The sequence below is a fragment of the Xenopus tropicalis genome, chromosome 10 (assembly GCF_000004195.4).
Source record: "Xenopus tropicalis strain Nigerian chromosome 10, UCB_Xtro_10.0, whole genome shotgun sequence".
NCBI classification, from domain to species: domain Eukaryota; kingdom Metazoa; phylum Chordata; class Amphibia; order Anura; family Pipidae; genus Xenopus; species Xenopus tropicalis.
Window position 1 is genome coordinate 15,348,788 of NC_030686.2, and position 27,399 is coordinate 15,376,186.

Sequence of the window (27,399 nt, forward strand, 5' to 3'; positions counted from 1 at the left end):
GTTTAGGATGTGGCAAACCCCTGCATGTCAAGCTTAAATAACATAGAGGGAATAACTGAATGGGTAAAACTGAGTGAGAACCAGAGTGATTTATTGACTGATTTTATATTGATAATTGTGGAATTTTTGCAGTTTTAACCAAATTTGTATAAGACAAAAAAAACATAGTCAAACTTATACAAAAATCTCAGAAAACAGGGCACAAAGTAGGGGGCAATGGGACTCATGTGACCCCAAAAAAGAGGCAGCAGATGCTAAGTAAATTTTTACATTCTATTATCAGTGTGGCAGGAAGTCAGTCAGAGTCCATTCTTACTTAGATAACAGTGATCAGCATCCAGGGGACCCTGCTTAATAGTCCACTGCTTACCAAGGCCTTCTGGAGGTGGGCCCTGCCAATAGGGCACCAAATGCCCCTTGCATGCACAGTCACACCCCTGCCCCAGCCACTCACCAATTATGTCTAACTTCAAGCTTTTCTGTCTTGAGACTCCCCTTTTCTATGGGGGCCCTTGTACCTTCCACATGGCAGCCCACCATTTAACATACATAAGCCAATTACAGACTTCCATTAGGGTTGCTACCCGATCAGTGCTAGTATTTCGATTTTATCGGCATTGTAATTGCTAATATTTATATATATTTATAGACACTCCCATCATTACACCCCGCCCCACCCAGTTATGCTCCCAAAACAACTGAATCCCTCTCTAAGTTATACCCTCATACTGCAATGTCTAATAGAAACTATATGGCAACTCTGCTTTCTTTGGATAAAGCAAGAAACATAGATATCTACTTCCTGAGGCTCACATTTAGCCCATAATTAAGTGCCCCTAGGGCATGAAACATGTAGGATTTATGGAGATGTTTTTAATGTAACTTTGAATAAAGTTTTTTTACTTTTAAATTTTGTGACCCCCATGGAGGTTCCTGAGTGCCTTTATGCCCATAATGGTTGCTGTTTCTTGCTTTATGCCGAGGGTCTGGGGCTGGTGCACCTGGATCACCACTTCTACTTGGTGAGTTTTGTTTACTGCTGGTCTTTTTGTGCCTTTATTCTTGGTTTTGCATTTTGCTTTCTTTGTATGCCAGGATAATCAGAAGCATATGAGCAGTGGATAACTGAGTGGTTCAAGTCCGGATATCGACAAAGCATTTTTTGTGAAGCAGGATTGTCTCGCCTGCTGACGGCCCAGCTCTGGAGCCTACAAGCCATGGCCTTAAGCGCTTTATCTCCCTGTGAAACACGGCAGGCACCACAGCACTGAGCCTTTAATACTCCATGCCCAGCTCTGGATCAGATAAATGTGAATAAGCACCAGGCATCTGACAAGAAAAAGCAGCAGTGAATTCAGTGGTTCCACAAATAAACAGTGGTTTGCAAATAAACAGCATTGAGCAGTATGGCTGTTTCTTCCCCTTCACAATACAAGAATATTAACTACTTCCTTGCCATAAAATTCCATTGTTTTGTTTTTTTTTTAAACCAATAAACCAAATCTGAGAGAGAAGATTTTACTGCTGGAAAAGAATGAATAAAACTCATAGTCTATGAATCTTAAACCCCCAAAACGTTATTCTAACCTGCCACTTCCTGTAAAAGCAGCGTAAAATACCAGTGTCGCCATGAGGTACTTGCGTAATAAATTGCCCTGACTGAGTGCGACAGAGATGATGGAACAGAAACTCCTTGACAAAAGTCAATATTACAGTTGTACTACACAGTTACTCCTCAGTATGTACCCACATCAGTTTTGTGTGAGATTTAACAGCTGACCATGTTGTCACACAATGATGTTGCAGTTCCTGTTGGCTGCCTCAAATCTCCTGATCAGCAGCCATTTTGTATAAACCAGGAAATATCACAATCCAGTAGTTTTTTTATTTTCCTGTGGAAGTGATTGGCGCAAATACATTGGAAACTCTCCAGACACTCATTGTAAACATCATCCTAGGGTCTGGCTGAGTTGACTCGAAGAGTGACTTTAGGCATTGTGTCTATTGCAGTGATTTGGGCGTATAAGGCAATATAGGCAGGAAGTGTGAAGTGCTTTTAGACTTTCATGTTTCTCTATACAATTTGAGTTTTAAACTCTCTTCCTTGAAGGTGTGTATCATTGGGTCTTAGATCTAATGTTCACTCAGTATTCCCACGGTAGGTTATATTGGTAAACGTGGACGTGGCTCCTTTATAGAGAGGATTGTGAGCCTGGAAGAAACATAAATGTCAGACAAACTGAATGTATAACAAAGAAATTAATATACAGGCATGGGATCCGTTATCTTGAAACCAAAATTACCAAAAGGTCATCTCCCACAGACTCCATTACAATCAACTAATTCAAATTTTTAAAAAAATGATTACCTTTTTCTCTGTAATAATAAAACAGTAGCTTGAACTAAGATACAATGAATGCTTATTTGGGGCAAAACAGTAGTATTGGGTTTATTTCATGTTTAAATGATTTGCAATTAAGGTACCAAGATTTTAAATTACAGAAAGACCCCTTATCTGGAAAACCCCAGATCCCGATTCTGGATAACAGCTACCATACCTTTAAGGGCTCTGGTACACGGGGAGATTAGTCGCCCGCGGCAAAACTCCCTGCTCGCGGGCGACTAATCTCCCCGAGTTGCCTTCCCTCTGCCATCCCACCGGCGAACATGTAAGTCGCCGGCGGGATGGCAGACGCGGCGGGGCGATTTCGGGAAATCGCTGAAAAAGCCTCGCGAGTCTTTTTCGGCGATTTGCGCGAAATCGCGCCGCCGCGTCTGCCATCCCGCCGGCGACTTACATGTTCGCCGGTGGGATGGCAGAGGGAAGGCAACTCGGGGAGATTAGTCGCCCGCGAGCAGGGAGTTTTGCCGCGGGCGACTAATCTCCCCGTGTACCAGAGCCCTAATAATAAAGGGGAGATGCCTTGAGGAATAGACAAAAGGGACAAGAATGCAAAAGTTTGTTTAGACTGATGAAAGCTAATCACTTATTGGTTGCAATGGATTACATGTGCAAAAGCTGCAAAACTTTACAGACAGAATAAAGATAATACAAAGAACAACTTCAGATAGGGCAAGACAACATGGGACCATAAATGAATATAGATAGTTCATGCCCTCTCACCGTGTCCCATTTGGCTTTAGCTCTCTCTTCTTCAAACTTGACAAATTCGCGTCGATCGTGAATGCTAATAAGCAGCTTCCATATGAGCAAAGCTACCAACCCGATAAGCAGTATGGCACCCATGACAGACATGAGGACTACCAGAATATCAGGACCTTGTGGGCACTCTAAGAAGAGACATGATAAAATAAGGTTAAAAAGAAAGGGACATGTATTCTCATTTACAAATTATAGAGCAAGACACCTTAGTTTAGTTGCACTGCTCAGACATTTCTTGGTTGGCGGCACGTGCTTCCATATCCCTAGCTTCCATGCTATTCAGACACAAAAGCTAGGGATTGCCAGGTGAAATGTTTAGTTCAGACTTCATTGTCTACTTTGATAATATGTTTACTGAGTTCCTTTGGAGCTTTAACTTTTTTTACGTGAGAAAACAGACAGTATGGAAGCTACCATAACCTATAGTGCTGTGTAAGGGGGGAATACCAAAGTTTTAGGTTTAAGTTATAGAGCTCTAAAGTTTATTGTTTGTCATAATAAAACAATAGAGTGTTCCTTTTCTGGGCTTATTAATTTAATTTAATTCACCTGCAATGTGGCTACATAAACTTTTCAGAACCCCCTACAGTGGATATTGCCATAGGTCAGAGTTCATATACAGAGCAGAATAAGCCAGGAGCTGTCCGGGCTCGGGATGAAAAGGGTTACAAGTGTTTCTTGTGTCTTTTGCAGACGGGAAATGAAATCATAGCTCATTAGCAAGGAACAAGAAATTCTTGGTATATATTTTTTTTTTTCTCCACACAGGGTGGGGTACATTATTGTTGGCCTCTTGCTTCATGAATGCAGAATTTTAACTATATCACTGCTGGTGCAGACCAGCCAATGACCTTAGGGGAATGTTGGGAGTTGTAGTCGAGGGACAGCTGGAGGAGTTTAAAGTTGGCCATCAAATAGACGGTAAAATAAAATAATGCGGTTCAGTGGGTGCCTCTGACCACTTACCTGCTTCATTAATGACGTACAATACAGATTTCCCACTTGAGTCCTCGTAGTACTGAAATCTGACCACACAGTCATTTTCATCCTTATAGGTGCAATTCACTGCATTCTTTCCATTGTCCACTGAGTATCCAAGGCAGAGAAGTTACAATTGGGAAAAAGTATAAAGTTAATCAGGCTAATGTAATAACAAGTGGAAAGAATGCTCCAGTTATTGTAAGCTATAGCAACCAATCAGAAGCTTGCATTTACTGATCAGCTTTTTGAAAGCTGAGATCTCATGGATTGCTTTAGGGCAGTGGCACATGGGGAAATTAGTCGCCAGCGGTAGTGAAGATTTATCGCAGGAGACTAATATCCCTGTGCCGAAGTTTTCTTGCGAGGCGACTTCGGGAAACTGAAGCGATAGGTATGCCATCCCACCGGTGATTTACATTCTTGCCGGTGGGATGGCATATCGGGGAGATTAGTCGCCCACGGTAGTGAAGATTTATTGCGGGGGACTAATCTCCCCGTGTGCCACTACCCTTAGGTTACTAGACCTGGAGCAAACAATGAGCCAATTATATACTGCTTCTGATTATCTCCCCAGCTACTCACCCAGCTCATTGACAGACTCAATCTCATCCCGGCAAATGTGCTTGCAAGAAGAATCCTCAAACCAGGGGCCTCTCTCAAATTTTTTGCACTCCACACAGCCCCTGTGTAAGAGTAATTATTACACCCATTAGGATTAGGGAACATGGAGAGGGGTTTTATGAACAAACAGTTCTATAGAAAAGTTATATAGATTAATATGCATAGTTATGGAGAAGAGTTTTAAAATATGCAGAAGTTTTAAAGGGGTAGTTGAATGTAGCATTATATAAGGAATATGAGGATTTATAGGGTGGGGCTAAATGGACAAACTGGAGCAGTTTACAGGGAGCAACTGGGTTATAGGGAGAGTTATATGTCATAATAGGAAGAGCAGGCCTGGACTGGCAATCTGTGGGCTCTAGCAAATGCCAGAGGGGCTGCTGTAAGATGCCATAGACAGTCACTAGGGAGGGGTTGCTTGGGCCTCTGTATACTGAAAATGCCAGGGTCTATTTATGGTCTCAGTCCGGACCTGAGGAGGAGTTAAGGGAATTTATAAGGGTGGGTTATAATTATAAAACACTCACTTCTTAAAGGTGCAGGCATCAGGGCAGGTAGGGCATTTTTCGCAAGTATCTCCGTAGGAGCCGGGCTGGGTACATTCACACTTCCCACAGACACATTGACCTCTCCCACTGCACAAGAGGCCGCTGCTGGACATGCAGGTATCTGTGCGAGTGGTGCAATTGCAGTAATGCCCTGTCCAGTCAGACTCACAAATACAATCACCACAGTTGCACTGGCCATGCCCTAGAGAAAGAATGAGGCCAATGAATATAATAATAAATGAGCGCAGCACTGATTCAGTAATGTCAAACAGGACTACCATCCACATGCTTCCATACTGGTCCAAATCTCATGAACTTTATATGTCTATATTCGCCAAACTTCTACAGAGAGCAACTCTATAAAAGTGCAGAATATTTAATCACACTTAATTACAAATTAAGTTTTTAAAATTTCCTTAACACAATATGATTTTTATTTTAGTTTAATTTTGCAGTGAGTGATTCATAATTAAGAAAAAGTCAAGCCGCCAGGTAGGGTGGAGCAGGTAAACTTGTTACATATCTCTCCTCTTGAATTGACATTTCCTGTATATTTCTTTGTAGGCTACAAGTGAAAGCAAATAAGGCTCACAGGTCCCACCCTGCCTGCTCTATCACTTCAGGGTATAAATTCTTCCACCAGCGCATGCCTTTATATGTTGCTGACTGTTGTTGCTGGAGTCTGCTTTAACATGGGCTCTCTCCTCTTCAAAATACTGTATATAAATTATTCTTTAGTTAGCCTGTTTTTGGACCAAACTCCAGGCTCTGTGTTCTTTATGGAATCATAATGCTAGCTCCAAAGACAACATCAGTACCTTTACACTTTCCAGACACATTGTGGTTGCTTACCCCCAGCAGGAGAGGCTTAAGATGCCCATACATGCACCAATATTATCGTACAAAACGAGGTTTCATACAATATTTAGTGCTTGTGTAGTGGATTGACAAGGAGACCAATATTACAAATGTCTTCTCGCCTATTGGTGGGATGGAAAAACGCAAAGGCTAGCATTTAGCACTGAATCTTCAGGGGTAGAATTCCTATTGTTTCTACCTCAATATCTTTGATTCAGCTCTGAACATTAGTGAAGAGAACGAATGATCTTTCCTGCCAACTTGTGACATGATATTGTCAGAGTAGTGAATGAGATGGTAGAATCAAAGGTAACCACCAAGGCAGTGAGCAGGAGATGAAGATGTGATGGTGGAGTAATGAAATATTATGGGCATTAGTCTTTTAGTCTCTCTATAACTCTTGGCATTTGGTATAATTTGTACTCCTTATCTCTCCCTCCTCTGCTTGTGACTTGTGTCACTAACTGCCTTTATCATACCATCAACTGAACTCAATATATTTCCTCCAACTCCCACCAGTCTTTCCTCTGATAGTGTCAACAATTTAGCTCTCTCTCCCACTTCCCATGCTCTGCCCTCTCATTTGTAACATTAAAATTAAATTCTGCCTCTCCACTTATTTGGAAGCTGCACTTGCTAACAGTTGAAAGACTTAGAAGGTAAACCGTGAGATGCCAGCTGCTCAGATTATTTACTGCTTTGGACTGCAATAGAGGCACTTGCATTTTGAGTACACAGAGGACACACAGGACCAATATCGACAGCTGAAATCAGCCCGTGTATGGGTACCTCAAGCATCTCGCAACAGATTGCCAGTCTGTGCCTGGCTGCATTACATGAAGACTCAGATAGCGACCCTATGCACTTTGAGCAAGGCAACAGGCATGTTTACTTGTCCTTTGCTTTATAAATAAAAAATAATAATCATAGAAAAGGGTTCAATAGTAGGTTTTCACCCAACTCCTGCAGAGTTGCACTTGTAATATAAGTACTCCCATTTAGAAGTTCCAATGTCCTTATGGTGGAAAGCTACAAGCTAATCTGTCTGTAATCTGCCTTGTGACCCAATACACAGAAAGCTCTGTTCTGGTGCAGCACCCTGTGACCCATGGGGCTTAATGTGTAAAGATAAGGCATGGACTATGAGTGCATAACCAAAAAATCAGGCGATCTAATAGACTCTGTTGGGGCCACAGATCAGAGTGTGAATGTGGCTACAGTTGTTGTGTTTGTTCTCTTTCTATAGCGGGGCTGCAATCTGGAGCTTCTTACTACTTCTACTTCTCTATAACTATATACTACCACTGCTCCATAGAGCTCTCCCTATTACTTTTCCAACTGCTCCCCATTTCTCCATAAAACTCTTATCCTCTTCTAAACGCCTCCTTCTATATATACCCTCCCATCATTTATACCCACCCTTTACTCGTCAATCTAATGCAAAAGATTTATAAACCTCAATCCTAATGCTCCTTATTATCTAATTTATATACTGTAGCTTCAAAACCCTCCCATATTACAGGAAAAGGCATACATACCAACATGGATAGAACATGTGCATAAGTCAGCTGCCATTCTCTCTGTCTGTTCCTCCAAATGCAATGTTATAATATCTAGCAATGTATTATTATAGATTACAGTGTATCACATGGCATTACAGATAAAATGATACAAATGTTCCTTCCTGTCTCTTCAAATATCCCTGTGTATTATAGAACAAAACAGACTACAAGATCAGGAAGTCAGATGGTACCCCCATGTAGTTTTTGATGAAAAAAAACATCTTCAGTTGTGTTTCACAAAAATGGCATTGCATGGCCAGATCATGTAAAATGTTACTTAATGTTAATGTATGGCCACTAGGGGGAGTGTTTTTGAAGATGTAAATGGAGAATTACTCAATTTAAATTATTTTAAAAATGTTTTAAAATAATTAAAATATAATGTACTGTTGCTCTGCACTGGTAAAAGTTGTGTGTTTGCTTCAGAAAGACTACTGTAGTTAATAGAAATAGGTGTTGTGTAGCCATGGGGGCAGCCATTAAAATTGAAAAAAGGAGAAAAGGCACAGGTTACATAAGAAGATAACAGATAACTGTGTAGAATACAATGGGAATCTATGCTACTTATCTGTTATCTGCTTAGTAACCTGTGCCTTTTCTCCTTTTTTCAATTTAAATGGCTGCCCCCATGGCTACACAGCAGGGTATTTATATAACTGCAGTAGTGTTTATGAAGAAAACACACAACTTTTACCAGTGCAGGGCAATAGTACATAATATATTAATTATTTTTATGCACTTTCATTTTTTGGTGTTACTGTTCCTTTAAGGCTTGTAAGCTACCATCTTTCAAGACTGACCTAAAAACCTGTATGATTTGCAATCAATTAATAATGGATACACAGATAAGTTATAGGTAATGGAGACTGTACCACAGCAACAAATGAAACATGCGACCAACATTATAGGAAACTATGGCAAGCAAAGTATACAATTATTTACATGTAATTGTGCCAAGCCACATCCAGGAGGTGATATGTGCTATCTCCCACAGGAGCTGTTGGCTGGGGTGTTTACTTCTTGCAGGCCAGTACAGGTTGCAGATTCCTGAGATAACTAAATCCTGACTCCCTCATTTCTGAATGCTGAACAAGAATGTTGTCTGGACTTAGCCTATTATAGTAGTATGAAGAAAGCTCCTGATTTCTTACTTTAAATTAATATAGTCATTAATTAATTATTACCAATTTAAACCAATTAAAACCCATTTTATGGATTACTATTGGAAAGACATAGAACAATCTGTGTATTCTCTTACTGTAATGTCAAAAGGAAGCATGGAGGGGGGCTCTGTTTATATGTATAATACAAATATATGGGGAAGGAATGTTCTGGGCACACAATAAGCTATACTCTCATACTGTACTGTCTAATGGAAACAATATGGAACTTCCAACCCATATACATAGTAACATAGTAAGTTAGGTTGAAAAAAAAGACACAGGTCCATCAAGTTCAACCATAATGCCTATATATAACCTGCCTAACTTCTAGTTTATCCAGTTGAAGGCAAAAGAAACACCATCTGCAGAGGGGGAAAAAAATACTTCTTGACTCCAAGATGACAATCGGACTAGTCCCTGGATTGACTTGTACTAAGAGCTATCTCCCATAACCCTGTATTCCCTCACTTGTACTGAGAGCTATCCCCCCTACCCCTGTATTCCCTCACTTGTACTGAGAGCTATCTCCCCTACCCCTGTATTCCCTCACTTGTACTGAGAGCTATCTCCCATACCCCTGTATTCCCTCACTTGTACTGAGAGCTATCTCCCCTACCCCTGTATTCCCTCACTTGTACTGAAAGCTATCTCCCCTACCCCTGTATTCCCTCACTTGTACTGAGAGCTATCTCCCCTACCCCTGTATTCCCTCACTTGTACTGAGAGCTATCTCCCCTACCCCTGTATTCCCTCACTTGTACTGAGAGCTATCTCCCCTACCCCTGTATTCCCTCACTTGTACTGAGAGCTATCTCCCCTACCCCTGTATTCCCTCACTTGTACTGAGAGCTATCTCCCCTACCCCTGTATTCCCTCACTTGTACTGAGAGCTATCTCCCCTACCCCTGTATTCCCTCACTTGTACTGAGAGCTATCCCCCCTACCCCTGTATTCCCTCACTTGTACTGAGAGCTATCTCCCATACCCCTGTATTCCCTCACTTGTACTGAGAGCTATCCCCCCTACCCCTGTATTCCCTCACTTGTACTGAGAGCTATCCCCCATACCCCTGTATTCCCTCACTTGTACTGAGAGCTATCTCCCCTACCCCTGTATTCCCTCACTTGTACTGAGAGCTATCCCCCCCTACCCCTGTATTCCCTCACTTGTACTGAGAGCTATCCCCCCTACCCCTGTATTCCCTCACTTGTACTGAGAGCTATCCCCCCCTACCCCTGTATTCCCTCACTTGTACTGAGAGCTATCCCCCCTACCCCTGTATTCCCTCACTTGTACTGAGAGCTATCCCCCCTACCCCTGTATTCCCTCACTTGTACTGAGAGCTATCCCCCCTACCCCTGTATTCCCTCACTTGTACTGAGAGCTATCTCCCCTACCCCTGTATTCCCTCACTTGTACTGAGAGCTATCCCCCCCTACCCCTGTATTCCCTCACTTGTACTGAGAGCTATCCCCCCTACCCCTGTATTCCCTCACTTGTACTGAGAGCTATCCCCCCCTACCCCTGTATTCCCTCACTTGTACTGAGAGCTATCCCCCCTACCCCTGTATTCCCTCACTTGTACTGAGAGCTATCCCCCCCTACCCCTGTATTCCCTCACTTGTACTGAGAGCTATCCCCCCTACCCCTGTATTCCCTCACTTGTACTGAGAGCTATCCCCCCTACCCCTGTATTCCCTCACTTGTACTGAGAGCTATCTCCCCTACCCCTGTATTCCCTCACTTGTACTGAGAGCTATCTCCCCTACCCCTGTATTCCCTCACTTGTACTGAGAGCTATCCCCCCTACCCCTGTATTCCCTCACTTGTACTGAGAGCTGTCTCCCCTACCCCTGTATTCCCTCACTTGTACTGAGAGCTATCTCCCTTACCCCTGTATTCCCTCACTTGTACTGAGAGCTATCTCCCATACCCCTGTATTCCCTCACTTGTACTGAGTGCTATCTCCCATAACCCTGTATTCCCTCACTTGCTAAAAAGCCATCCAACAGCTTCTTGAAGCTATCCAATGTATCTAATGCCAGTACGACTGATTCAGGGAGAGAATTCCACAACTTCACAGCTTACCAGCTTAGTCGGCCTTCTCTGTACCCTCTCTAACTGAATAATATCTTGTTTGAGCACTCCAGACCAAAACTGCACAGCATATGTATAAATACATATATGTATACCTAGCATTTTGTAGAGAATATTATGAGCACAAGATACCCTCTAACTGTTTTGGGAAACAATATGGCAACCCACTGCAATATAAATACATGCAAATAGAGAGAGAGAGTGCTCTCTGCGCCCCAGTACTGTTCTGTCTGAAGAAAACAATATGGCAGCCCCCGCTCTATGCAAATAGAAAAGAGATGCTCTGTGCACACAATCAGCTATATCCTTATATGGTTCTGTACTGAATTGATGGAAATCCACCCTAGCTGGCTGAATTGGAATAAAGTTGTAAGCCAAATCTGCAGGACTTATTTCCCTTTTTAGAAGGAACAAAAAGATCTGACAGTTTGCATTGTATCTGTTGTCATGAACTGGGATAAAACAGAGAGGTGCTGACTGATTTATAATTTAATGTATATACGGAAATCATTCCCTTCCCCCATTGAAAAATATCAGCACTTCCATGCATCTTCCCCATTTCATTCCATCTTTTAAAAAACACAACTGCACTTCCTTTCCCAGATCTCAAGGTTATGGGAATGAATGTTATTTCTGTATCTCAACCCCACCCTTCCAAGTACAGCAACACTGAGGTCAGGGCTGGTTTTAGGGTAGGACACCCAACAACAGAGGGATACCTTGGGGGAAATGGAGTTAAAGAACATATTATAGACTGCTTCTTTCATTTAGGAAGGCTTAAGGTATAAAAGTCTACTCACCTGAGCACATCTCCCCCTTGTACCGCAAACAGGAGAAGTCGTCACATTCACAGTATTTACCCCACACCTTGCCTAGGTCATTGGCATGGCACACACATTGCCCACAGACACACTCCCCTCTTCGATTGCAAATGGTTGCCCCTTCCTTTGGGCTGCAGCGATCCTGTTGGGAGGGATTGTAGTCCTCTTCGGAACACTCGCAGTAAGGTCCTAACCAGCCGGGGTTACACTGACAGATTCCGCAGCTCAAGGTGCCATTCCCATGATTGCAAAGAGTGCTGTTAGGCTGGTCATAATCCTGACAAGCACAGTCACATTGAAAATGCACAGTGACTGTTAACGAATCCTTAAATCCAACAGGTTTGATGGTGAATGTTTTTTCTCGTACTGATGGACATTCTCGTACCTTGGCTTCAATGGAGAAACTTACCTGCAAAAATATGGTTAAAAGTAGTAGTACATGGACATCAATCACATAAGGATTTAATAACATGTGTAACATTTACAGTAGGGGGCTACATTATTACATTATTATATTTGAGTAATATACAGAGTTTCCTGTATAAACTCTGCCTTTATATGGTCACAGATCCCACATATGTGGCTTCTAATATCCTTATCATTTACATTAGTGGGTACATTATCCCTTATAATAAATGAGAGATACTCAGAATTCCCTGTAAAACTCATCCTACAGCCTTGTGCCTTTATATGGTCACAGAACCCCTCAGTGACTGCTAATATCCTTATCATTTACAGTAGGGGGTACATTATCCCTTATAATATATGAGTGATACTCAGAGTTCCCTGTATAACTCAGCCTTCAGCCTTGTGCCTTTATATGGGCACAGAACCCCTCAGTGACTTCTAATATCCTTAGCATTTACAGTAGGGGGTACATTATCCCTTATAATACATGAGGGATACTCAGAGTTCCCTGACCTGTATGTAACTCTAATTATATAATATTAATTCTAAGTTATTCTTTTGGGGTACCAGTTAATATCTTGTTTAGAGGTTTTGAACTTTACTTACTGTATCTCCAATCTTGAGGCCAGTGCAAGATTTTAGACCAGGAGTGAACTCATCGTTCTGGCAGGAAGCACTAAAGGAAAGGGACAGCTCCTCCGGAAGGTCGCGCACCTCAAGCTCCACCTTTGAGCGGATCTTCTACACTCAGAGATTAGTAGGAAGGGGTGGGTCATGTGAGTTGAAGAGGGAAGGACAATTACATGGATTTGGGTAGATATGTAATAGGGATAATACAGAAGAAGTAGACTTGATAAGCAGGAAAGGTAATATGAAAAAGAAGGAAATATATAGACAGAAAAGGGGCAGTAGGGGGTATAACTGGAATGAGATATTGGTGGAGCACATGGAAGTAAGAGAGAGAGAAAGAAAGAAAGGGGGAAACATAAGTGAAATGGATAAAGCAAGCAACAGAGAGTGAAGGTTGCACCAGTTGGAATAAGATAGAACAGTTGTACTAGCTCTTGCATATAGTGGGTTTAAGTGATCCTAATTGGGATTTACTTGCATTCAAACCCATTACATACTTTGGTGACTGCTTATCTTTCCCTTTGTTCTTGCCTACTAATTTCTCCCAGCAAGAAAGGACTTCCTTTAGACTTGACTTCAACGTACTGTGGCCATCCAAAGTACTTAAAGAAAAACTATACCCCCAGAATGAATATTTAACCAATAGTTTACCAAACTGGAATATATGTATCGATAAATATTGCCCTTAGACATCTTTTACCTTGATCCACCATTTAGTGATGGGCCCTCGGAGATCACCTGACAGGAAATAATGCAGCTCTAGTTGTAACAGTACAAAGCGTGGGAATTGGCTGATGTGACCTAATGTGTATGTGTGCCTTTGTTTGTTTGTGTGTATTGTTTATGTGCATTGTGAATTGTATGATCCCAGGGGGCGGCCTTAAAGAGATACTGAGACCACAAATTAAACCTTTTTTACATCTATCATAGCATTGTCTTTGCATGAGCTTTATAATTTTGCCAAAAAAGTATTTCCTGATTCTTTTCCATTCCTTATCTGATCCCCCATGTTCTTCTATGAGGGGGCGGCCATATTTGTGCAGCAGGAGGCCGTTAGCATTAGAATCTTTAACTGACAGGCTGAGAAGGGACAGTCAGGTTGGCAAAACAGTCAGGTTTAGGGACTTCAAGTAACAATTACATACAAAACCAGCCCTAACAGTGAAAAAAAATCAACATAACCTATAGGTAACTTTTTATGTAGATTCATAATTTGAAAAGTCATTTTTTCATGTCAGTATCACTTTAATGCTTAAAATGGCAATTTTCTATTTAGGATTACCCAATGGCACATACTACTACAAAAGTATATTCTTATGAAAATGGTTTATTTAGATGAAGCAGGGTTTTACATATGAACTGTTTTATGCAATATATTTTTATGGTGGCCTACACTGTTTGGGGGTATAGTTTTCCTTTGAGGAGGTTGCAAGCAAGGAATTAAAACTATGCTGAGGTGTTGGAGGCAAAAACATTAGGTTGTTTATTAAACTGCCTTTAGGAGGTCCAACAATGTGTGGGGTGCTTCAGAGCAGAAGTTATAGGTACAAAAAGTGGGAGACAACAGGTATAGTAGGGCAAGGTGGCATTGATATGGCAAGGCTAATATTTTGCTATTTGTACCTCAACAAAAGCTGTAGGTTGTCCCTACATAAGCTGCCCCAGCATCATTATAAATGGAACCTTGCCATTGCCTTTATTGTACAATAAGTTGCACAAAATTCAAGGAGCAAGTGTTAAAATGTCTTGTCTAGGTCCCATTTATGAGCATTCACAGAATTATTGAAGGGGACCTAAGCAGGGCCATTCACATTTATTCCCAACTCCCTCCAAAATCTGTGTTAAAGGCAAAATACCTCATAGGAATTTTCAATAAGCTGGATGACATTGCTTGAATCCTGGGATAAAACTCCCACCGTGGTGCCAGGGATCAGTTCACTGTATTTCTGATGAGGGGGTTGTAAGAGAAAGGGAGAGAGAAATGTTAGTATTAGTTTTTATTAGTTCTGCCCTGAAAACTTCATAGTATTGCTGCAAGCACACTCCATGGTGATATTACACTGGGTCAACCAAATTAGTTGGGGGCAGAGTTAAGCTGGCCATACACGCACCGATACTATCGTACGAAACCTCGTTTCGTACGATATTCGGTGCGTGTATGGCATGTCGGCGAGTCGACCAATATCGCGGGAAGCTGCTGATATCGGACGACTCGCCGATCGGCCAGGTTAGACCAAAATCTGCCGTCAGGGCTGAATCGGCAGAAGGAGGTAGAAATCCTATTGTTTCTACCTCCTTATCTGCTGTTTCAGCCCTGACGGTGTGTGGCGGATCTGACGATGTTTCGTGCGACCGATGGTCGCACGAAACATCGTCAGATCGCCACGTGTATGGCCAGCTTTAAATATATTCTCTTATTCAGCTCAAAAAGTAGCTATATGTTTAAAAAGATAATGAATCTTTTTAAACACTGTTAATCTAATTACCTAATCAGCATGTATTGTTTTTACTGCAACTATATCTATAGCCTTTTTCAGATTATAGCATCCCCTTTATCATCTTTTGTAATGGGGTAACCTCATTTCTGCCCTGAGTAAACCAACCAACCTGGCCTGCTTAGTTGTCGGTGTTGGATAGTCCTGCTCTGTATAGTACTTTGTATAAGACTTAATAAATAGTAAATAGAATAACTCATCAGGTTTCTGTAGGGAGAGAGGGTGCTATATAAATGTATGTGTCACTGGAACCTCGGTTAGCAAGTCTTCTGTTTTTTCTAATAGGGAAGTATGTGTCATTCTCCCTGCAAGGCAAAGATAACATGCCTTCTGGTTTTATGATGACACATGACTGTCTAAGCCTAAGGCTAAGATGTCAAACTTGCCATAATTCCTATCTACTGTGACCCAGCTTCTGACTGTGAATGCTGGAGGATGTGGGTCACAGCAAATAAATGGGCAAGAGTTTGACATTGGCTATCCAATCATAATCTGTTCAGAATCAATTAGGGAACCAGAAAACCCCAGTTACAGCCTTGACCATTTAGCATGATTAGAACCAAGAAGTGAGTCTCAATAAACTCTAAACTTGATGAATCAGAATGGCTTCCACCATAGGTCTCTGGGGTCGATAGGAATAAATGGAAAACTTCTAGTTTTTGTCTTTTTCTGCAGAGGGCTGGGAAGATGAGTACAGGTCAAAGTTTTCATTCAACTGCTTTCTTACTGTGTACAGGCTCAGTACTTCATTTGTGACTGCAAACACCAGATTAATATTCTTCTCTGAGAGCTTTTCGGTCATAAGGCCAATGGATGGATAATCCTGGAAGAGAGGATTCACAGGAGAAATCAGGACTAGAGGAAAAAATTGGGTGATAACAAAAAAAACCTAAAGGAACCTAAGCAACAAAGTTCCACCTTGATTAAGCAACATATAGATTGTGAGAGCAAAAGAATCATAAGGTTGGCCAGTGAAGGAAAGTAAGCATGACCTAGAGCAGAGATCTTAAACCTGAGGCTCTCCTGCTGTTAACCTAAAACTCCCAGCATCAACAGCCTTTAGCCCCATAACTAACAGATAAAGCTCCCTGACTTAGAGAATCACTGGCATGACAAAAGTTGGACAGGAGAAAGGAAACAGATCACATATGTATCCATTTTAAAAAGCTAAGTAGATATGGTGGAAACAAACACAGTTAACATTTATCATCTCTCCTCACCAGAGTGGTGGAAGCAGCATAGTTGTTATTTAGATCAAGGTGGCATTTTCCATCATTGGGTTGAACAATACCAGCCAGTCTACCATCTAGTGCTATGTGGGTTCTAGCATCTGTGGTGAAGACCAGTAGGTGAGAGGATTCATTTCTCCAGCCAATCTTATTCTGAAGGGCACAAAAAAACAAGAAAATTACATCAGCTGACAACTACATCCATCAGTTGCTGTGGAGATTCAATCACATTGGTTTGGTGACCATAATAACACTGCAAATAATAAAACAAGGTCTAATAATAATAATAAAATAATTATAATGGGGGTTGCTATGGGTCCAGCAACCCTCAATGTCCAGGTTTCAGCACATGCCTCTGTTTATTCTAAAAGCTCATGGTATAATTACATCATATCATATGATATGAAATAGGCTTTGATAAAAATGGCCCTTATAAAAGGACAGGGACAAATTCAGCACCAATCCATAGTGTCCAATCAGATGGTTACCCCATTTTTCTTTAACTGCATGATTACTAAGGGTTGCTGGAGTCAATCTATCCTATTGTGGATGTTATGTAGTTTTATTTTCAAAGTTGTAGCTCATACGACTCCCCTTCTATCATGCCTTTGGATAAGTCCACATTAACCCAGTATTAACCACTAGTCTTTACTCACATCGCACACAGCTGCCTGTATCACTGCATCAAATCCACCCTCAGGAGAATCACGGTTTCGGGAGACCTTCTGTTTCTGGACCTCCTCATTAAATCGTGTGACTTCATCTGTAAGTGCCAGGATGTGTTTATATCCAAAAGTGGGCATGCACTCAGTGTGAAATCTGTAAGAAAGAAGGGCAGGGAGGGATTTGGGTGGAGAGTTAGAGACAGAATTATTCAACATGTCATTTTATATAGCCCAAGGTCTCTGCAAACCAAACTCTCAAGAATTGTCAACAGGCGCCTGCAGGTGATTTAGGTTTGGGTAATCGGGGGAGGCATCGGGCAACATGTGTTTAGGCTACATAAGCACAAAGGGCCTGAAAGTGCCCCATCTCCTATTGCCCTAAAAATCACAGCCCTTCAACCAGCCAGTTTAAGCCAACGCAAATCTAATTCACCCCAATGACTGTATACACAAGGCCATCTCATTGTTGCCTGAAAAATTACCCACTCTCTAAGATTACAGGAAATTGCTCAAGAATTCTGCTTTGTAAATATTGAGGCAGCTTAATCAAAGACCATGATTCACTGTGTAAAATCCTAGGTGATTGCTGCTACAAAAAAGTGGGCAAGAAGAATTCAGAAGGTTTTATGTGGCTCATTGTATATGAACTTTGTACCCATTTTACTTGGGCTTCCATTAGGGCTCGCTAGTCTTGAAAACAATAATGCACATACATAGCACAGATTTATGTTCTGTCTCAGTAAAGGCTATGGGATGACAAACAGAGTAAATAAGTAATACAAAATAGGGGTCATTTATAGAGAGCTCTGGACACAAGGGCAAGCAAAAAAGCATGTCCCTTAGCGTTCATTCTAATAGCACTCTTGCTGCTTGAATACACATCTCCATTGCTGCCAACCCTCTGCAAAGCAATGCAGTATTTAAAGTGGTCTCAAGAAGTCTATGCACTCCATGGTACTAGGCATGGTGCAAAAAAATGGCAGTTTTGCACCCATTTTTTGCACTTAATTAGTAACCCCTCATTTTTCCTTTGAAAGAAGTAATAGGAAAGGACCAGCATTCATTCTGGACCATCCAGCCTTACAATTATTTGGTACTGTTTCCCCAAACCTAATGTATTCCTCAAGAGAAACTGACCAACAAATCTGAAAGTCATTAAGGGACAGAAAAAATACGACAAAGTGTGTTCTAGGGACATTGCAAAATCCTGTGTCTGGGGCTTGTTGTTGACCAACTATTCTGTGTCTTTTGATCTCAAGGTTCCGCCTCATTGTTTGGGATACAATCACAATAAGCAAGTGCAGCATCCTTATACTTGCCTTTACAGGCCATCTTTAAGACTGACCCACAGATCCTGGTTAACCCTTTCTTTACCCCTTGAAAATTCCTGTTGGAGTTCATTATTTTGGCTTTAGGCATTTTGTGGTGTTACTTACTCATAACAGGGGTTTTTGATGACTTCAGGAGGTGACATGAACATGTATGGTGCCATGGGTTTGTCAACAAATGCACCAAATCCAATCCGCAGGTTACTGGTTAGCCGACGCATCCTTTCTGATAAACTAGTGCCGAGGGTTTGAATCTTGATTAAATCATCCTTCATGGAGTATGAAAGGTCCATAAGGTAGTAGATATCCACAGGATAGTCTTCTACTTGCCTTACTTGTAGGTTGAAGACCTTGGGGTCATCTGAGAGAAAGGCAGACATCAGATAGGTTTTTACAGAAGTTCTATGGATGGTTAATCCACCACATCTCATTAACTAAGGCCCGCTCTTTCATTATATATGAACAATGACCAAGTCCATTAATTCACAGCAAGGAATTTACCTGGTCTTAGGTACAGGTCAATCTTCTGAGGAGATATCTGGGTTATTTCCCTGGTGTCACCTTCTGAACCTTTGACACTTAAGGGTCGGTTTTCAGCTACTTGGAAGGTACTGACTGGGAATTCGATGTTCTCCATCTCACATCCATTGCTCAGAAGTGCAGATTTGAGGTCACAGCGGGGAGCTCCTTTCCCAAAATTCTGTAAAACGGACAATAAAAAGTAGGGCGTTGCTTAAACATGCCACAACTTTTAAACAGAGGGTGTTGAATGGTTAGCTGCTGCTCCCACTAGTTAAATTCACAAATGCTTTCTTTTATAAACATTGTATTTTAGAGTGTCTCTGTATTCTGCAAAGTCAACATCTTCTTTCAGTTATAAGATTACCTTGCTCTTTTGTACCCTGAAGGAAGGAACAGTCTCCCCTGCTACACCTAATCCACCCTTTTCTTACTTCGCCATTGCTCAGCAGATAGGAACTTGAAATAGCAAGCTGAAATGCCTCTAGCAAAAAAAATTGACAGAAGCTCCGGCTCTGGATTCCTGAACTAGCAGATAATTTGTTTTCTAGAGTCTGAAGAGGATTTAAGAAGTGGCTATGGGTTAGGCCCTCTATACAATGTTTACTACAGACTGCTTAATACAGTCTCATTATTATAACTACATAAATGATTGCAGCATTTCCAACTAAATGTTTTCTAAGACTTTGGTGCAGGAATCTATAGCTCCATTAAATTTAATGGTGGGGGGGAGTAGTGCTGCAGTTTATCTTAAATCCCTATCAAAATGATGGGGTTGCTGTTTAGTTCCTTGGAAGGAATGAATGGCAGTCTCTTGGGGCAGGGACTGATGTGAGTGATGAATGCTGTCTGCATATTGGCACCCTATTAATTATGTTTTTTTTAGTAGACTTTTATAAACATTTTTTTATTTTAATGCCAGCATCCCCTTTGGGCCAATAATTACCCCCGTGCTAAAACATGCCGCACAGGGAAGAAATAGATGCTTTAGTCATGTCACTGCTACTAGTACACTGTGGTCCTGGCCGGGGCTGCTTTGCTGAACATGAGGAAGCATTCCAGATGTGAGTGGTGTAAGAGAGGCGGGAGGGGGCTGCTGTTGGCCGGGGCTCAGGATTTGGCTTGTTACATGTGTTTGGGAAGGATTGCCCCCACGTGAAATACAGACCCAGGGAAACATTGCCTTTTTAGGAGAGTCTGAGGGGAATCTGGAAAGGAAGGCCGGGCTCCTTATGGGCGAAAAGGCACTGAAGTCACCAGACAGCGCAGCTAGAGGAAAGATTCCTTTAACTTATTATGCTGGGGGTTGTAGTTCAGAAAAACCCTGGCAGAAGGCAGAGGCCTAAATGTGGCTTTCCCTTGTCTCAAACACCCAATAAATACCTCTGGGGATGCTGAGGGATATAGATAAAAATGTTCTTATTCTGAAACAGTGCCTGTGCCCGTCTGAATGAATTAGTGGTGCATTATAACAGGGCAGTGTCCCAGGGCCCATGGAGTCGAGGAGCTAAACACCATTTAGGCATATAATTTCATTATATAATATAATCACAGCTAATCAGGTAGCAGCGCTGCGGTCTAATGAGAAGCTCAATATTTCCCTGTTGCAATGAATTTCCCAGGGGTCCCACAGCTTGAGAACTGTCCAAGGGCCCAAGGTTCACTTAATCCACATCTGGAGTGAACTATAACTCCCATCAGCCTCAATCAGACTGAGCAGCTAGGGATAAGGCTGTGATTTAAGAAAGCCAGAGTTTGGTCCTGGTTACCTTTGCTAAGTCATTTAGGCTTTTGGTCTATTAAATGCACCCTTATATGTGTGTGGGTTGCCTCCCCAGAAGGGCAGCAACTTAGCAGCTTGGAATGTGGAAGAAAAACTCAATGGCAACTCATGTTAGGAGACTGGATAAGTGGCCTTACCTCTTGGGAACACCATGCACATTGTGGGTTCACAGCAAGGCATTTCTGGCAAGAGGTTACCCCACGAGTGGCACAGATACTGGCACCTGAAATGAACACAGTGCATCCAAACTGAGCAACGATTTCCTGTACCCACTGTAGTACTGCAATTGTAACACTTTGATATAGATGACGGCCAATAAGAACAATTAGCAAATTAAAGGGAATATAAACCACTAAATGTATTGATGTGAACATACCCAGAATGTTAATCAGAGCACTTTTGCAATTTTATATTGTTATTATTATTATTATTATTATTATTATTTATTTATTATTGGCTTAACTACTCATTTGCAAAGTCAGAGCCCCACATTGAAAGAGAGCTGTTTAGCCAATACTGATCTGTCTTTCAGTCTGTATGTTTATGCCTATCTATCTATCTATCTATCTATCTATCTAGCTATCATCTATATATCTATCATCTATCTATCTATCTAGCTCTCTATCTATCTATCTATCTATCTATCTATCTCTCTATCCATCTATCTATCATCTATCTATCTATCTATCTACCTGTCTGTCCATCTGTCTGTCTATTCCTATCTATCTATCTATCTATCTATCTATCTATCTATCTATCTATCTATCTATCATCTATCTATCTATCTATTATCTCTCTATCTATCATCTCAGTCTGTTTATTTGTTATTCTATCTATTTTAAACTTGTGTACAAAGCAAGCCCACATGGGGATATTACATTATACACAGGGTGGATACGACCCCTGTGCTTTTGTTTCATTGACTCACAGCAGAAAGTATGCAGAATGAGATAAGGCGTGAGAATGGAAACTACATTGTATATACAGAGTTAAATCTTACAGGAGGGAAGTAGAGGCAGTATAAATGGCATTATACTGGCATATAAAAATGATTAATTAGAAATTACAGAAATGACAGAAACTGATACCAAGTGAGACTTGAAGATGCAAGCATGGACTATTCCGAAATGACAAACAGACAGATGTGGAGGGAGATAGACAGAGACAGATTAAGCTGACGAAGATTGGAGAGACATAGCATGATAAAGACAGACATAGTAAGAGATAGTCAGACATGGTGAAAGGTACACAATATGAGAGACATACTGATGGATATAGCGAGTAATGGACAGACAGACATGGCGACTTGGCAAGGGAAACAAATGTGGTACATGACCGACAGATATTGTGAGTAACAGATAGGCGTGGTGGGTGACAGATAGTCATTGCTGATGACGGATATACCAGAGTGTGTGTGACTGAATGGGAGATGAAGTGAATGGCAGGCAGACTGGCCCACTGTGACAGACATACAGACAGATATAGTAAATGATAAGGCAAGAAGCAAACATGCACAGTATATAAAACAGACAGACCTAGAATGGCATACAGATTTAGTGACAGACAGCCATAGAATGAGAGCAACAGAAAGACAGACAGACAAGGTGACAGAGAGACAGACACATTGGGTAACTCACCCCAAGTTCCAGCTGTGAGCAGTAGAAGTTGCAGAATGCATATATACAGATCAGGCTTCATCTTCACAGTATGGCAGTGTCACCCAGCTGTGTCCAGTGGCGTATGGAGCAGGGGGTTGTGTGTGTGCTGGGGAGAAGCCTGGTCAGCTAGTCACAAACCCCCCTGCCACTGGCCAGTGAGTGAGCCAGCTGATAGGAACTAGTTAGCAGAATGCTAAGGACTCAAACCCCTATTCCCTGGCTCCTCCCTGCCCCATGTTCACACCCTGTAACTACAAACATTCCAGACAGACCCCATTCTTAACCCTCTCACTGCCACATTCCTGCCTAACACCCCACTTCTCTGTCCCTTACAGCATGTACAGGAAATAAATAACGCCTCACGTTTAGCCTTTCATGTGGGAAGCAGCAATGTCAACGGACACAGACACTGTTTATGTGTTGAACTTTAATTGAATATACAGCCTAGGGCTCACATGGCACAAGCACAAGCACAGAGATGCACACTAAAGCTATTTACAGAGGTGCTTTGCTCTTATATAAACTTCTTATAACCTTGGTATAACACCAATGCCCTGGGTCAGCCCGCTTGTACACAAGTGCAAAGTACAGTGCAGACATAAGGGAACCCTGGAATTATCACCCCTAGGGTTCCAGGGATTTAGCATGAGATTTCCTATGTCTATACAGGAATTTATTTTCCGACAAATGCTTAATTATAACTACGAGCACAGGTTATTCTTTCTATGCCTATTGTTTAAAAAAGGCTGACATTACTTTACCTAGGTGCTGGAACTGCTTAACCCATTCCTTTCCTGGTATTTATATAGTGAAACATTTTCAGAGGGCTTTACAGAGAGGCTATATCTTTCATATAAGTACCTGTTCCAGTGGAGCTTACAATTGAAGGTCCCTATCACATCCCTATCAGTCCCTGCCCCAGTGGAGCATACCATTCAAGGCTGTATGCTCCACTCCTATTCCCATCAGTCCCTGTCCCAGTGAGCTTACAATCTAAGGTCCCTATAGGCCCCCATACACGGGCCGACTATAGCTGCCGATATCGGTCCCTTGGACAGATTCGGCATCTAATCGGCCCATGTATGGGAAGAACAGAGCGGCCTGGCCGACCGATATCTGGCCTGGAATTGGCCAGATCTCGATCGGCCAGGTTAGAAAATCCAGTCGGATCGGGGACCGCATCGGCTCGTTGATGCGGTCCCCGAACCGACTGCCCCATAACCTCAAATGTAATCCGATCCCACCCACAGGTGGGGATATCGGGTGAAGATCCGCTCGCTTGGCGACATCGCCAAGCGAGCGGATCTTATAGTGTATGGGGACCTTATCACATTCCCATCAGTCCCTGTCCCAGTGGAGCTTACAATCTAAGGTCCCTATCACATTCCCATCAGTCCCTGCCCCAGTGAGCTTACAATCTAAGGTCGCTATCACATTCCCACCAGTCCCTGCCCCAGTGAGCTTACAATCTAAGGTCCCTATCACGTTCCCACCAGTCCCTGTCCCAGTGGAGCTTACAATTGAAGGTTACTAACACATTCCTATCAGTCCCTGCCCCAGTGGAGCATACCATTCAAGGTTGTATGCTCCACTCCTATTCCCATCAGTCCCTGTCCCAGTGAGCTTACAATCTAAGGTCGCTATCCCATTCACACAGATTAGGGGCATTTTTATCAGAAGCCAATTAACTTGCCTGTGTGTTTTTGGAGTGTGCGAAGAAATGGGAGTACCCTGAGGAAACCCACACAGACACAGGGAAAACATACAAGCGGTCATTTTAGTGTAGCCTTTATTTCAAGCATAATCCCCATGTTTGGGAAGCTGTACATTCCAGTAACTGCTCAGTACAGATAAACAAGTGTTGTGCCATATGTATCTTATACAGGTAGTAATGTTATATTTAAAACAGAAGTCCTGTATTTTGTCCTGTTTTTTTTATTGTATTGTGTTTACCATTGGCTTTGTGATGTGCAGCCATCTTTAACATGTTGAAACAAAGTCTCACACGGCCTCTTGTGTTCAGAGGAGGCTTAAGCTTTAGCCACATGGAGTGACTGAAGTAGTGACTTTAGGGGGGTGTTTGGGCTATAGAAAAGCCAAATGTACTGCTGAATGCAAGGCATGGAACCAGACCACTGATCTCATAGGGAGTATACAACTTCTACACACCTATTCTGTTTATGGTTCAGCCCCAATATCCCTACTGGACTAGGCAAGTGAATAAATAAGGTCTCACTGGACTGCAGGGCGAGAGGAATGATAACTAGGCAGTAATTTATCAGCAGCTTAGGACTATATTCGATGTCATTCATAGTGCAGGGCCCCTCCCTATGAACTCATTCCCTTCCTGCCCTCCCTTATCAGTTCCCTATCCCACACAATTACATATCCTCTGCTGCTGGTCCCCTCTCCCACTCATCACTCACCAGGGTTAACCTGTGAAGACACACAGAGCTACTAGTAGCAGCTACTTGTCACGGCTACTAAAATAGACAATGCTGATAATTTACTGATAATCGTCTCTATGTGTGTTTTAGCAGAGCCTATTAATAGTATTGTCTATGGCAGGGTATTTTTTGGTGTTTGGTAGCTGTGACAATTAGTTGCAACTAAGTAGCTCTGTGTGTCTTTGCCCTTATGGCCCAAGTGCTAAAGCTTGGTGCAACAGTTGACACAGACCCACAGTAAGCGAGAGGCCTCTGCATGTAACAAATCCAGGATTGTGCAAGTTGTTTGCTCTTTTTGGGTCATTCCATTCTTATGTTGCTCATCATCCTGACCAAAACCAAATATTTAACTCAAAATGTTTTTATTTTGTCTTTATTTTGGTTGCTGCAATGTGACAGACCACAGGGAAATCTCCAGTCTCCACGCCTAGGTATAGGGATTACGCTACATAAATAACCTGTTTGCTGCAGCCTGTTTGCATCTATTTAATTATTATTATGAGTACAAATATGTAATGTGCTCATTTAGCAAATGCTCTTTTATTTTGGATTAGAGAAACTGTAAAACAGCATTTAATTTTTCTTATGTTTTTACACACACACATGCGCACGCACAAACGCATGTATATATGCAAGGATATATAGAGTTCCTGTTTTTTTTTCAGTTGCTAGATGTTAAAATATATTAATGCCAAGCTCTAGCTATCCCTATGCACTGGCCACATTGGCATTGTGTCTTGTGATGCACCTTTTGGTGGTGTAGACCCCCCACCCACAGAGATTTTGTAGGATACCTGGATTATGGGTCTTTTATGTGCCTACAGAATTGTGTGCTAATGTTTCATAGCCCTCTGGAGTGGATGTCTTTGTCCCAGTTGGGCCATAGCTAAAAGGTCCAGGAAGAGGGAACCTGTATAGACAGCCTATGTCTAAAATGTAACTGAACATGCTCAAGAGGGTCTAGTTTTCAAGACCCCATCTCTATGCCCCCAAATTAATTTACTTCTAGGGCCCATCAGAGAAGCTGATATTCAGGGTCCATTCTTTGACAGTGCCAAATGTTATAAGTGTTAAATAAAACTACACTTGAAATAAGAAAGGAATCATGGAATTGACCTAGATTTGGGCCCACTAGTGCCTGGTCCCATCGGGAGATCCTCTGGTGCTCTGGCAGGCCAATTCAACACACCATATGGCCTACACTATCCAAAATAAACTTACAGAGGAAAAAAACAGCACAACACAGGGTGGACATAGAGTAGTAAGTTGTGTCTGAAACTCTACCATGGTTGCAGGAATATATAAAGCTGTTCTGCAGGCACAGAATCCCAGTACTGGGGGCATTCAGCATTTTTGCTCAAGCATAGGCGAGGTAAAAAAACTTTGGGGAAACTAATGCAAGGGTTTACCAAGAAAACAGACATTAAAAGGATACTGTCATGATTTTTCTGGTATAATATTTACTTCTAAATGACACTGTTTACATAGCAAATAATTCACTCTACCATTTAAAATTTTATTCTTGAACCAACAAATGTATTTTTTCAAGTGGTAATATTGGTGTGTAGGCGCCATCTCAGTGCATTGTGCCTGAGTCTGAGCTTTCAGAAGGAGCCAGCGCTACACATTAGAACAGCTTTCAAGTAACCTATTGTTTCTCCTACTCCCATGTAACTGGAGGAGTCCCAAGCCGGACTTGGTTTTCTTTTTATTGAGTGCTATTCTGATACCTACTGGGAGCTGCTATCTTGCTCCCTTCCCATTGTTCTGCTGATTGGCTGCTGGGAGAGGGGGAAATCACTCCAACTTGCAGCACAGCAGTAGTGTGACCGTGTTTATCAGAGCACAAATCACATAGCTGTGGCACCCTGGGAAATGAAGAATATGGCTAGCCCCATGTAAAATTTCAAAATTAAGTATATAAAAATCCATTTGTGTTTTTGAAAAACAGATTTCAATGCAGGATTCTGCTGGAGAAGCTTATAATACATGAGTGATACTCAGAGTTCCCTGTATAACTCAGCCTGCAGCCTTGTGCCTTTATATGGGCACAGAACCCTCAGTGACTGCTAATATCCTTATCATTTACAGTAGGGGTACATAATCCCTTATAATACATGAGTGATACTCAGAGTTCCCTGTATAACTCAGCCTGCAGCCTTGTGCCTTTATATGGTCACAGAACCCCTCGGTGACTTCTAATATCCTTATAATTTACAGTAGGGGGTACATTATCCCTTATAATAATTGAGTGATACTCAGAGTTCCCTGTATAACTCAGCCTGCAGCCTTGTGCCTTTATATGGGCACAGAACCCCTCAGTGACTGCTAATATCCTTATCATTTACAGTAGGGGGTACATTATCCCTTATAATACATGAGTGATACTCAGAGTTCCCTGTATAACTCAGCCTGCAGCCTTG

The 27,399-nt window shown here is 41.9% G+C and overlaps 1 protein-coding gene across 1 annotated transcript; it reads right to left on the reverse strand.

Moving 5' to 3' along the window:
- Window positions 1–70: 70 nt before the first annotated feature.
- On the reverse strand, window positions 71–22,728 carry itgb3 (integrin subunit beta 3). Its single transcript, XM_002942355.3, has 15 exons — window positions 22,509–22,728; window positions 21,009–21,094; window positions 19,071–19,269; window positions 18,678–18,930; window positions 17,233–17,395; window positions 16,568–16,729; window positions 16,075–16,170; window positions 14,709–14,798; window positions 12,829–12,963; window positions 11,794–12,223; window positions 5,293–5,515; window positions 4,727–4,827; window positions 4,130–4,249; window positions 3,125–3,291; window positions 71–2,212 (listed from the first exon to the last, which is right to left on the reverse strand). Exons 1-15 carry the CDS (start codon window positions 22,567–22,569, stop codon window positions 2,141–2,143), a joined length of 2,358 nt encoding a protein of 785 aa, XP_002942401.2. The 5' UTR covers window positions 22,570–22,728; the 3' UTR covers window positions 71–2,140.
- Between the last annotated feature and the right edge of the window lie 4,671 nt (window positions 22,729–27,399).